Source organism: Eimeria necatrix, genomic scaffold, assembly GCF_000499385.1.
Source record: "Eimeria necatrix Houghton genomic scaffold, Enh_scaff227, whole genome shotgun sequence".
NCBI lineage: Eukaryota > Apicomplexa > Conoidasida > Eucoccidiorida > Eimeriidae > Eimeria > Eimeria necatrix.
Genome location: NW_013652866.1, coordinates 19,440 through 32,755, shown reverse-complemented (window position 1 = coordinate 32,755; position 13,316 = coordinate 19,440). Strand labels below are relative to the sequence as shown.

The following is a 13,316-nucleotide window of genomic DNA, read 5'->3' as shown; positions in this document are numbered from 1 at the left end:
AGTTTAAAATGTATTTATTTCTGTTAATAAATTGGTCTTGTTCATTTGCAGGTAAAGACAAAGGAGACACGGGAACAGCAGGGAGTCCCTTATCATTGACTGTCTCCAGCGGAGTTGTCTTGGCACAAAACATCTCCGTTCCCTGCTGCTGCAGCAGCAGCTGCTGCTGCTGTTGCTGCTGCTGCTGCTTGTGCTTCTGCACCGTAAAAAGCAGGGACGAAGGCTGCAGTCCACCTGAAGCTGCAGGCGGGTACAAGGGGGGGAATATGGCATTGCCGCTTTTGCTGCTGCTGCTGCAGCTGCTGCTTGTTAGCGGTTTGCTGCTGCTGCAGGGTTTGTTGTTGCTGCTTCCTGCTGCTGTGGGACTTGCTGCTGGAGTGGAGACGTCGTGCTGCGACAAGAAAAGATGCAGCAGCCTTTGCAGCGCCGCGTGCTTCCGGAAAGGCTCTTCTAGAGTCTGCAGCTGCCGCTGTTGCTGCTGTTGCTGCTGTGTCTGTCGCTGCAGCTGCTGCAGGTCTTGTCTGTGCATGCGCGGGCTGCTGCTGTCCCACGGCTGCAGCATCAGCTGCTGCTGCAGCTGCAGCGCCTTCCCTTCCGGTGACTCAAAAATGCTCTCTCTAAGAAAATTGCCTACATCCCCGTTCGCAGCAGCAGCAGCAGCACCAGCTGCTGCTGCTGCTGCAGCTGGAGGCTGCAGTAAACTTAATGGAACAATCCCTGCCTCCTCGGCTGGCTGCTCGCGGGCCTGCCCCGAAAGCCGGTAGTTCGTGAAAACTCCAAGTTCTTGCTGCTGCTTCTGCTGCTGCTGCTGCACTTGTTGATGGCCGCAGTGTTGCTGCTGCCGCTGCAGCTCCTTAAGGTCTAAAGCCTTCAGCAGATCGCTTGTCCATTCACTGAAAAACTGGTCTTGTTCCTGCTGCTGCTGCTGTAGCTGTCCCTGCTGCTGAAAAGATGGCTGCAAAAGCTGTTGGTGCTGCTGCTGCTGCAGTTGCTGTTGCAGTTGCTGCTGCTGCAGTTCGAGCGACCTGCGGAGCTCCGTCGGCCAGTCCAAAGTGTTTTGCTGCTGCTGCAACTGCTGCTGCAGCTGCTGCTGGAGCTGCTGCTGCAACTGCTGCTGCAGCTGCTGCTGCAGCTGCTGCTGCGGCTGCAGCAGGTGCTGCTTCTGCGCCGGCTGCTTGTGTCGCACAGCCCTCAGGCCAGCCAAACTCAGTGCTGCTTGCTGCATCCCTTTTGCTGCTTGTTTGCTAACAATGTCATCGAAGCTTTTGGGAAAGCTGAAGCTCCTGTGGGCAATTAGAGAAGCAGGAACTGGGGGCAGCGGCAGCTGACACAGAGGGTCTGTGCTGCCCCCGTACTCCGGCAGCAGCAGACCGTCGAAGCCTTGCTGCTGCTGCTGCTGCTGCTGCTGCTGCTCTGGGACTTTGTCGGCGTCGTCCGCTGATGCTGCGCCGCGCATTAGCGGGTGGAAGAATGTGCAGTTTGCTGCTGCTGCAGAGGAAGCTGCCTTCGAGTCCAGCGACAAACGAGACACTGTTGCTGCTGCTTCGGACCCTGCAGCAGCAGCAGCTGCTGCAGCAGCACCTTCGTCAGCAGCAGGCGAATGCGCAGCAGCCTGCGGGGCCAGCGAGGCCCCCGTGGCAGCAGCCGTTTCCGTCCCAGTTGACGCTGCTGCCCCGGCTGCTGCTGCTGCTGCTGCAGCAGCAGCTTCTGTGGGGCCCCTGCGTTTCCTCCTGAAGTTCCGGTGCTGCCTCAACTCCTCTATTCCGTGTGCGTGGCGGCAGCCATCCCCTGCAGTGCATCTTCCTTTTTTCCATCCATGACACAAATTCCTGAAAGCAGCAAAAAATTACTCAAAAAGGCTCCCCCTGTGCTGCTGCTGCTGCTGCTGCTGCTGCTGCTGCTGCTGGGCCAGCTGCTGCTGCTGCGGGTGGAGAAGGCCAGCTAGCTTCCTTCCGCAGCAGGCCTTTAAAACTCAGCATTCTCGGTGGCTGCTGCTGCTAAACAAAATGCTTCTCCAACCAACTTGTTGCATGCATTATTAAGGAAGCAGCACCTTTCTAGCAGCTAGCCAGTGTCCATGAAGTCTCAACTCAGAAGCTACCAAAACAAGTGGCTAAGCTAAGGCAAAGTTGTGCCGCGTGGGCAAACTGCCCAGCTAGCCAGCTAGCTAGCTACCTAGCTAGTTCGCAAGCTAGCCGACTAGCCAGCTCGCCAGCTTACAGGCAAGCTAGCTAGCTAGACAGCTAGCTAGCTAGCTAGCTAGCTGACAAACCAGCAAGCCGGCTACTCAGCGAGCTAGCTAGCTGCACAGCTGACAAACTAGCTGTCTGGCTATTTAGCTAGCTATCTGGCCGTTTAGCTAGCTACCTGACCAGCTAGATGGCTAGCTAGCCAGCCTGTGCGGCTAGCTAGCTAGCTAGCCGCACAGCCGGCGCCTCAAGTGCACAGCTGCCTGCAGCGCGCAAAGTACTTCATCTGCGTAATGAATTCTTTTCTCACTAAACAAATACTGATTTGAATATTCCCCATTATACTGTTAGCTGCCTAATCTGCCACTAAGCTATTTAGCTGCTGCATGTTTTATTTTTGTTCTGTCTGTACACCGCAGGTCTAGCCATGCAGGCTGGTCAACTAGGTGCTCCTTCAAGTTAATGAATGAATTATATATATTATATATATTAATATGAAATTAATTTAGTTGCTTGTGAGTGGGGGCGTGGGGCTGCATGCGTTGTGTTGAAGTCCTCACGTTTTGTAAAGAGGCAAAGTGTGTTTGAGCTCCTCAATTGCATGCGCGTAGGCGCAGGCGGGGTCTGTACACTCGCCGTGGAGCTTCTTTTGCGGGCACATTCGCGTTTGGCGCAAATCCGGCAAAGGCCTCAAGTCCTCTCGGTCGTGGGCAAAGAGGCAGCGGCTTCCCCGGGAACAAGAGAGTCCCCGCTGCAGGTAGGGGCACATTTTGGTCTGCAAAAAAGCCCCAAACGCATGCAGCCCCATTTGCCCATTTCAGCTCTTTCTGGGGCTTCCTGTGGACGCCGCAGCCCGCATGCATGCATGCGCGCTCGCGCAGCAGCCCCGAACAAGCCCCAGCAGCAGCAGAAACGCATGCATGCACGCATGCATGCATGCACGCATGCATGCATGCGGGCATGCATGCATGCATGCAGAGGCGCAGTCACATACGCTAGTGCATGCATGCCTCTGCACGCTCTGAAGAACAGCAACAATCCAAACGCCCGCCAGCGAGGCCACCCATTCCTGGGCCTCCACTTTTGCATGCATTTTGGGGCTTTTTGCCCGCAACTGCCGAGCAGCTCTGTGCAGCCGCAGCCAAACGCAGCCACAAATTCTGAATGCATGCATGCGCCTCGAATAAAGATTAGGTGCACTAGAACAAGTGGTTTTTAATGCATGCATGCGCCTCAAATTAAGAACAAAAACACCTGGACAAGTGGTTTTAGATGCATGCATGCGCCTCAAAAAAAGAATAGATGCACTAGAACACGTGGTTCTAAATGAATGCATGCATCTCAAGTAAATAATGAACCCAGAACAGCAAGTGGTTTTAAATGCACGCAGGCTCTTCAAATAAAAAACAAATACACTAAAACAAGTGGTTCTAAGTTCATGCATGCGCCTCAAGTAAAGAATAAATCCACTAGAACAAGTGGTTCTAAACGCATGCATGCGCCTCAAGTAAAGGATCAACACATCTGAACAAGTGGTTCTAAACGCATGCATGCACCTGAAAGAATAAATACTCCAGAAGAAATGTTTTTAAATGCAAGCATGCGCCTCAAATAAAGAACAAAGGCACCTGAACAACTGGTTCTAAATGCATGCACTCTCCACAAATGGGGAATAAATGATCCAGAACAAGTGGTTTCGAGTGCATGCAGAATCGACAAATAAGAAATTAATTCATAACTGCCACAATGTGACAAAACGTTTATTCAGATCCACACTTCAACGGCGCTCCGCTGTCCATACACTGCGCGGCACCAGCAGCCCCACAAACGCGGGCTTCCATTAAAGCTCAGGATCTGCATGCATGCATGCATGCATGCATGCATGCATGCATGCAGGGGTGCATGCATGCATTAATAAACGCATGCATGCATGCATGCATGCAGGTTGGTACACAGAACAGCACCTTTGTGGGCCCAAGGAGAGACACTTCGTCATAAAGACTTGCACAAAAGACAGAGTAAAAGTACAAAGATCCATGGCTCATACTCTGCATGCTTTGCTGCTGCTAGCAGTTCTGCTGCTGCTAGCAGCTCTGCTGCTGCCAGCAGTGCTGCTGCTGCCAGCAGTGCTGCTGCTGCCCGCAGTTCTGCTGCTCCTAGCTGCCCCACATACGCATGTACATAATTAAATATAAATGTAAACATGTTCGAGAGCAGCAGCAAAGTGTTGCAGCGCATGCAGACGCACTGGCAGTCCTTAAAAACCCTTCAGCAGCAGCAGCAACGAAGTGCAGCAGCAGCAGCAACGAAGTGCAGCAGCAAAACCCCTTTAGGGAGTGTTTAATTAATTAATTGAAAAGCACCTTTACGAACTGCGGGCGCAGCAGACAGGCCGGAGAACTGGCTGCTGCTGAGTGCCTTGGAGTTCGGGGAGCAGCAGGAGGAGCTTCTGCTTCTGCTTCATTTGCATGCGATGTTTCATGAACAGAAGTTGAAGAGTTTGTCACCTCGGAGTCGGTGCCTGTCGGGTTCTGCTGCTGCTTCAGCTGCAGCCGCTGCTGCTGCTGCAGGCGCTGCTGCTGCTGCAGCTGCTGTTGCTGCTGCAGCTGCTGCTGTTGCTGCAGTTGCTGTTGCTGCTGCAGCTGCTGTTGTTGCTGCAGCTGCTGTTGCTGCAGTTGCTGTTGCTGCTGCCGCTGCTGCCGCAGCACTAACTGCAGCTGCTGCTGCTGTTGCAGCTGCTGCTGCTGAAGGAGCTGGTGGCGCTGCTGCATCTGTTGTTGCTGCTGCTGTTCGTGCAGCAGCATGGATTCTTGAGTCAGCAGCAGCAGCGCAGCGTCTGTGTCCCTGTCTGCAGCAATCGAAGCAGCCATAGTGGGGGTAGAGGCGGCCTGTGCATGCGTTTGAGCCATTTCTGTCTGGCTGTGGATCTTTACGCCCAGTGCTTTCAGACAACTGAACTGGAACCGTGTCCTAAGGGGTCAAGGCAGGAAGGTGGAATCAAAACACTTATCGGCTGCAGCTAACACGCCACAACAGAGAACAAAGGGAGATACGCATAAAAGAAGAGAGAAACAGACTAAGAACGAGCCTTACAGGGGCTCCCCGCAAACAAACAAGCGCGAAATGTGCTCGCCGAACTCTTAGCCCTGCCTGCCAACAACGCAGTTCACTTGGGGTAAAAATGGGTCTAAAAACATGTATGGAGGACCTTTCCAGAGCCCAATCAGCAAATGAAATGCAAAATGCTGAGGAAATAAACTCTAGTTCCCGCGAATCTGCCACGGAATGCACGTGGGCTGCAGTGTCTCGACACCTCCCTGTCCAGGTGGACCATACACTCTCGAGTGGAGAGCAAAACAGAACCCATATACCTCATATATAGCTGTTTCAGTGGGTCAGAATGAACAACAGCTATTAAAAGTGAAACAAAAAGAAAAAAAAGCGTAAAAACACAGAACAGACGATCACAGTGAACAGAAACGTGCAAACTCACGCCCTGGCCTGCTCTCCCCACCGCCCGCCAGTGTCTGCCGTGCGAGTTGCTCAGGCGCTCCCAGGGAGGGGGGAGCCGCAAAAAGCCTCCTTTTGTCGAATCCAATAAATAATTCCATTTCGAAGTATCTTTAGAGCAGTGTTGTTATCCTGAGACGCTCTGGACTCATCCCAGATGCGCTTTTTTAACCCCCACGCACAGCATGGGCTGGACCACCGTTTTCTCCTGCTGCTACGGGGCACTCGCGGCGAGCCGCCAGCCGCGTTTGCTTATTTTTTAATTTAAAAAAGATATTATTCAGGCTTAATTTCACTTGAATATGTCACTTCTAGACTCGGACTCCCCCAAATACTTGCTACGCAGCGCGCAGGAGTTACGGTGTACATAGGCGCAACACCTCGTGGAGTCGATGCAGCGCAGCACAAGTTAGCCCAGGGCAACTTGGACTAATAAATACCATACAAATCCCAGACATGCATGCATTTTGATTATAAGTAAAGTTTAAAGCTTAAAAAATACCGGCAGACTCGGGGACATCATCAAGTGCTGCACTTAGCACTCCCAGCCAAGAGTTGGTGGGCTTGTCTGTTTTCGCATGAACGAGTTTCACTTTCCCACATTCCTGCATTATAAAGTGTGGAAAATAATACTTTTATTTCAGGAGTCAAAACCCTGCAAATCAGTCCTTGTCTAGGGCTCCGTTCACCGAGGGGGCAGCGACCAGTGCTCTGGAAACTTGAAAATTAAAAGCAAGGATCGAAGTGTTAACTGCATTTACAAAGTACAAAGGGAGAGCTTCAAATAGTGCTAAGTATGTGTGGAATGCTGAAAGATCCGGGATGTCAAATTTTCGCGCCGCCGCAAGGCGCAGTAGACAAAATGAAATTCTTGTTTTGCTTCCCTCGGAAGGTCGGAGAAGCTTCAAATGCTGTTTTTTGTGGGTCTTTTAAACATTTTTCGACAAAAATGGAATTTTAGAATAAAACCAGTGCGACAAGAGCAGCTGCTGTGGAGTGGTGTACTCCCGATCATCCCCCACCAAAAATCTTCAACGCACCAACCACTCCCTAGCATGGATGAATTCGCCCTTGTGGCCTTTTTGAAGTATCGTTAGTGAATGGCACCAGATGCTCAGCGGGTACCCTCAGCCCACCTTCGAGTACACATGGGAGGCTTTATCCATTGGCTTCAGAAGGCCAAAAGATAGAAAGGCTAGCACTTTATCAAGTTACCTATACCTTTTGTGAAATAATATGTAATAATGTGCCCTTTATGGGGATATTTCGCTAGAGAACGGTCTACAACGGAGCCGGCAGACTGGCCTTACATAGCTGCCACTGACTCTGAAGTGCTGAAATTGCTTCACTCAGCTGGTAACTTCCAGATCATTTTCTGTCCTGCATCACTCTCGAGCGTTTTCTAGTGCCCCTTAAGTTCGTGTCTGCAATAGGCTTGCCCTTTCAGTACAAAAGCTGTCTAAGGCATGCTCTAAAAGAGCGTTGAGGGCTACAATTAATGTTCGAACGCGACGCATAAGGGTTTTTGGAAGCTGAATAGAAACCGCTTTAATTGGCATAAAACGAACGTTCGACTCGACAGGTCTGCCAAGCAGCGCTTAGCTAAGGAAACCTATCATAAGGTCCCTTGTATCGCTGTCTGTGCAACAGGTGTATATTCATTTCGGAGCCTCCTCCACTGGCCAGTGGAACAGCGCTATCAAAGGAAAGAAAGTGCCTTTTTCAACCAGCATGAGGTTTAGCACTGCAGGCCAAAAGTTTATAGGGGCAAACAAAGGAGCGTTTAATTGACATGTTGATGCTGAATTGGTGGAAAAAGGCCTCAGGTCAAAATTGTAGCTTGCGTCAACTGTGGCGAGTGGAAGCCCAAACCTAGTGGTGGCGGGAGTAACACAAAATCAAGCGAATCCAGCAGGCGTTTCAACGGTCCATTAAGTGCCCACAACAGTCCAATGATGTATCATGCCAAGAAAGACACAGGCTACTATGAAAATAAATGGATTAGCCAACGCATTGCAAGAAACGAAATATGCAACAAAATAAGTGCAGCGAGTTCTGAAAATAAACAAGGCTCGAGAAGAGTAGAGCAGAATCTACTGAACCTAGTTAGCTAGAGCTCCGAGCTGATTTGGCGGTTTTCTTAGCCGGAAAATAATTAGAGTATATTTTCAACATAATCTATGAATGAAAACGTATTCTCAGGGATATGTAAGCCGCGATGCGTCCTCAGCAAATCGGTGATGTCCTACAAGGAGGGCTGGAGAGGCCTGCGCTTTCCTTGTGGGCTCCTGACGTGCAGAAACCCAAAAGCAATTTGGAAATGCGGGAAATTTTGCATGGGAGTAGTAACCCGTGTTAGCCAGTGACAAAAGCCAAGGCACGCGGCGTTGGCTCTCTTTGCAACAGAGTAGATCACCGAGGCCAGTTATGCATGACTTGGCCGTTAGAACGTGGGGAGTTCAAAAAACATTTTGCATTCTGTGGCACATAAAATTTGAAAATTTGAAAACTGCTATAGGGGGTTTTTGTGAATCAGGAGCCACCGACGAATTGGTGAGAAGTCTGTTAACAGGACAACACAGACCGGGACGCCCTCACGAAGTGGGTTTTACCTCAGAGGAAATGTGGCAAGGCGTTGAATGCGCGCCTTCAAAAGCTTTGGCGGTAAAAACACAAGGAAAGGCTACTGCCGATGTGGGTTCTTTGGATGGATGCTTGGAAAAAACGAAGACGACTGGCAGATTCTGAGCGTGCGGAGCTTGGGAACGTGTTATTCCAGGCTCTGGTAGGCGCGTGGTCCTCATCGTTTTTGCTGCCTCAGTTGAATATTGAAAATATGTGGAATACACTGTACGGGGCATCTGAAGTGATAAAGAATTGCCTGTTGCTGCAAGTGTTCGCTATGGACTGCAACAAAGAGCATCAGTTGAGCAGATACCGTCTTCTCCGTGACGTAAGGGAAAGAAAGCTTGAGGCAGCTTTCACTTTTCCAGCACCGCTGATGCTAGCCTGAGATTACCATGTAAAGGGATTGCACTTCAGCACTGGCTTGTGAGTGTGCGTATGTATAGATATAATATATATATATATATTATATGTATGTGTGTACGTATGTTTACGTGTGTCTGTGTGTATGTATATGTGTACGTGTGTATGTGTTTGCGTGTGTGTGTGCGTGTGTGTGTGTGTGTGTGTGTGTGTGTGTGTGTGTGTGTGTGTGTGTGTGTGTCCCCAATACTTTCTCAGCTTAAACAGAATCCCTAAGAATAGAAGGTAGTGCTGGTAATATGCTTCCAGCACAGTTGGACATTAAAGGGACAAAGGAAGATGCCACGTGACGCACACCATTCGCCGCATAAGAGATACTTTGTAATGAGCGAAGCACAGCTCAGTTCCTACGTGTCTCTCTATTTCTGGATATACGGGTCCACTCCTAGCAGTACTGATGAAGAGGGACACAGTTAGCCGCTAAAAGTATAGGCAGCATTATCGCGAGTCCCAACGTCCCGGAAACATCTGCCCGCTTCCAGTGTTTCACTGCATGGGCATGCGGCTCACTGCAACTTCAGTGCCGCTCTCCAGCTTTAAACCCTGGGCTAAACTACAACGCCCACCGGGCCTTCTCACACAAGGGCTGATTCCCTCATTTTTATTTACTTCGTCAGTCTATATATTCTGAATTATATGACCCTGATGGCCATTTCTGGGCCAGATTTCAGTGCTGCGTTCTGCATGCCTGACGCATGATTCTTAGGCAGGCTTGCAGAATGGCGAGAGTTTGGAGATGCTCGACAGCTCCAAGTATGCTGCCAGACACTCCTCGGGTAGAAATGAGCAAACAGCGGAGACGCGGGCTAAAAGCGAATTGCAAAGATAAGTGGAATTCTTGCTGTTGTGTCTGGCACTTACAAGGTACTGAAGATATCCGGGGGTGCGACTCTGCAGGATCCGGAAGCTGGGCAATGCGGAAAAGACGCAGCTCAAGAGAATTATGGCCCTTGTAACTTCACACAAATTCTGGATGATACTTCGAAAAACCTCAACGTGTTAAGCTGGTAGCACGAGGTCTTATCTCCATCAAGTTTAATTAGTGACTTTAGCACAGCAAACCATCATGTTGCTGGCCGCAGGGCCGTCTGCTAGCGCAGTTGTCTCTTTATGGGCTAACTGCCACATGATGTGACTTCAGTGGGAGGAATGGATCACTGACTGAATCTCCCCCTTCGTAAAGGCATGTAAAGGCCTAAACAATGCAGGCATTTACTATCTCAAAAGCAAAAAGCTAGAAGCATGCAAGGATATTTAGCCGATGTTGGCGGCAAGGTGGTTCGTCATACCGACGTTTCCATTTGCGGCTCCCGTGATGGCTCGGAAAGAGGAATCAGGCACTGAAAACGCATTTATTCGATGGTGATCAAGATTCAGTAGAAGACGTCGGCGACTATGCTGCTTACTAGCGGCAGCTTACGAGCATTATAGCGTGAAATACAAAGGCTCACACGGATGTAAGTGGAACAACCACTTTTTCAAATGTGATTATGAGCAAGATTAACCTAATGCTTGGAATATATAAGGTTCGTCAGCTCCTCCTTCACGGGCAAAGCCTCGACGAAAGCAAGCAGACGCACGTCACATTATTTTTGCCCGCATGCATGTTATGTATAGCTCAATTCCGTGTTGCTTCACCTTTTTAGGGGGAACTGCAGCATATGCCTCCTACCAAAGGCCTCCAGAAGAGGTAGCATTTCTTTAACCAGATTGTTGAGGCGCTGGCCTGTACCGTTGCATCTGGACGGTTAGTGTACCATTCATTTCCACTGTAGTTTTCCTGTTTCTCCCTTGGTTTGATTGACAAGCACAGATGCGAAACTATACCTAGTATCCTACTGCCGCAAGACGTGGCTCAGGGATTCAGTGGAGCCCTGGAATACTTCCAACAACTTCAAGCTTTATGCTAAGTTTTCAAATCCCTCCTTGTTAGAAGACAGGTTCATCCACCTCAGTAAGCCACTTCCTCCCAGGCGCTCTCCGCTAGCCAGTATGGTACCAAGTAAGCTCCTCGGGTGAAGCTTAGTTTTATTTCTACATTGCTGTTGGATATAATGGTAAAACCCAACTCAATGGTGTGGGGAGAAACAACAGAAAACAGACGAGACCTCTGGCAAAATATGCCGCCTCTTGTGCTCTAGGACATGTTTTCATGTCTTCCAGCCCCTACATCAGAGCGATAAAGATAAATTCAACTGAAATAGCCAAATTTTGATCGATTTGAAGTAGTTGTTTTGTGAAGTTCATCTTTTCCGAATGCATCGATGAGAACTGTTCTAGGCAGTTCACCGTCTCTGGGGGGGCCCCAACGTGACTTGCTAGGGTTGCTGCCAGCGTAAGTTAGTCCTTCTGTCTGTTGAAATGTTATTCAATTCCTTCTTAGTTATCCCATAATAAATTGGGATCTTCACTTTTCCGTTCTCTTTCATGTGGCTTTTTCCTTAGGCGGTGCGTTTGGCTTGTTTCTTGCTGTCTTTCCTTCTTTGTTCCGGCGACGCCACCTTGTATGTCTTTTGCGTTGAGCTCCTTTATTTCTTCAATGCATTTTGTTCTTTTTTCTCCCTTTTGTTGCTCCATTCTCCCGAAATTCAACAACGCCACCCTCTGCCCGTCGGCGAGCATAAACGTGTACACGAATGTACATATACAAACAAAACTAATCTATTCCTGAATTTACGCGTCAATTTATTTGTGTATCTGCATGAAATAAGGCCAGTGTGCCTGTTTTCGCAATCCCTGTTCAGCTTCGAGCTCATCTGGCTGAGACCTCTCTCGAGGTATTTCTGGCTTCCATTCCCAACCCGCCTTTGTAGATCTTTGTGTTCCTTTTGCCCTGATCTCATTCTGTCTTTGTAGTCACCAGTCTTGTCGAACTTCCAGTGTGTTTCTTAGATTCCCCTCAGCCTTTACCTCTTGTGGCTTTTTCTTGTTTCTGTTCGTCTGTCCGCACACTTGTACAACTCAACTCCGAGCTTGCCCAGTCTTGTACTTCAATTGCATTCGCGAGTCTTTGCCTCTGTCTTTTCTTTTCTCTTTTAATCTCTTTCTGCCTTCACGAACAGAAGAGGGAAATGCCTTTTTGTCAACTCTGCGGCCACCGCCTTCGCCGCCTCCTCTCGCCTCTTTGTGTGCTCTTTCTTGTTTGCTCGCTAACTCTTTATCTCCCCGCTTCTACCATCAGCGTTACAAACAGGCATGTAGCTTCGACGCTTCCACCAGGACCTGCTGCTCCACCAAGTGCAGCAGCAGCTGCTGCTGCCGCTGCTGCTTCTGGTGCTGCAGCAGCAGCACCAAGAGCCCCAGTTGTTGCTGCGCTGTTGCCTTCTCCGCTTGAGCGTCTGCATGTCTTCTCTGTCCGCCTGGCTGCTGGCCAATTGCGACGGATTCGAGAGTCTGTGTTCCTGCTGCTGTCACCACGTAATTCCCCCAGCAGCAGCAGCAGCAGCAACAGCAGCAGCAGCAGCAAAAAAACAGAAGCAAACGAAGACTACTATCCCAAGGCCATTGCAGACTTTCTGCGGGCTTGCGTGGTCTACTATGTGGCGGACAAGAAGGGGAACATTATACCAGCCATCTACCCGTCTGCACGTCCGCTGCAGCGTCCGGCGACAGCAGCAGCAGCAGCTGAAGCAGCAGCAGCAGCAGCAGCAGGGGCCGCTTCGTGCACACCCGCCGAAGCAGCCTTGTCTGTTGGCGTGTTTTTCATGAGCAAAGAAGATGCATGCGCTTACAGAGAAAGCATAATGAACTCTTTCTCCCAAGAGCCTCCGCATGCATCTATTTCTTGGATGTCTTTGGCGGACGCTTACCCGTTGCTGCGGTACGTACACCCCAGCGGCCGGCGCGCAGCAGCAGCAGCAGCAGCAGCAGCAGCAGCAGCAGCAAAGCCGGGCGGCTTCGTGGGGCGCTGCATGCAGCGGCTGCTGCTGCAGCTGCGGGGCCGCAGAGCAGCAGCACTGGCCTCTCGTTCGAAGTTCGTTTTGCTGCCATCTACTCAAACGCTTTCCGCCGAACTCAAAACCAATTCAAACTTCACCGGCATTCCAGTCTACTCCCTGCTTCCTGTACGCCGCGGCGCAGCTCCCGAAGCGATCAGAGCCCTCAAGCAGCAGCAGCAGCAGCAGCAGCAGCAGCAGCAGCAGCAGCAGCAGCAACAGGGAGGCCGGTATGTGTACAAACTGAGTCTAGTGGAGGGGAAAGGGGGCGCGTGGACTCTAGCTGTGAATTATAATGGGGAAGTCCGAACTCCCGTCTTCTGCAGCAAGACAGACGCAGAAGCAGCACTAGCAGCATTTGCAAAGCCTCTCCCCCGCAAGCTAAAGGGGGACTTTGCATGCAATCTCATAACAGTGCAGACGCTCGAAAGCGCCTTAGACAGGCTGCCGCAGCAACCGCCTGCTGCTGCTGCTGCTGCTGCTGCAGCAGCAGAAGCGAAAGGCAGGGCTGCTGCCCCCTTCCCGCTGCTGCTTCCAGACTCGCACGAACTTCCCCTAAACTGCGTATTCTGACCACTGGTTTTCTCTGCGGTAGATTAAGGAAAGCAGCAGAGCTGCAGCAGTTAGAATAAAA

At 50.4% G+C, this 13,316-nt stretch overlaps 2 protein-coding genes across 2 annotated transcripts; one reads left to right on the top strand and one right to left on the bottom strand.

Annotated features, from left to right (window-relative positions):
• Nucleotides 1-92: 92 nt before the first annotated feature.
• Nucleotides 93-5,059, bottom strand: ENH_00031090 (zinc finger (CCCH type) protein, putative; the record flags this gene model as incomplete). Its single annotated transcript, XM_013580158.1, has 4 exons — nucleotides 93-196; nucleotides 235-1,829; nucleotides 2,750-2,964; nucleotides 4,553-5,059. The coding sequence occupies 4 exons, from the start codon at nucleotides 5,057-5,059 to the stop codon at nucleotides 93-95; spliced, it is 2,421 nt and encodes an 806-aa protein (XP_013435612.1).
• Nucleotides 5,060-11,818: 6,759 nt separating this feature from the next.
• On the top strand, nucleotides 11,819-13,255 carry ENH_00031080 (hypothetical protein, conserved; the record flags this gene model as incomplete). Its single annotated transcript, XM_013580157.1, has 1 exon — nucleotides 11,819-13,255. One exon carries the CDS (start codon nucleotides 11,819-11,821, stop codon nucleotides 13,253-13,255), a length of 1,437 nt encoding a protein of 478 aa, XP_013435611.1.
• Nucleotides 13,256-13,316: the final 61 nt, after the last annotated feature.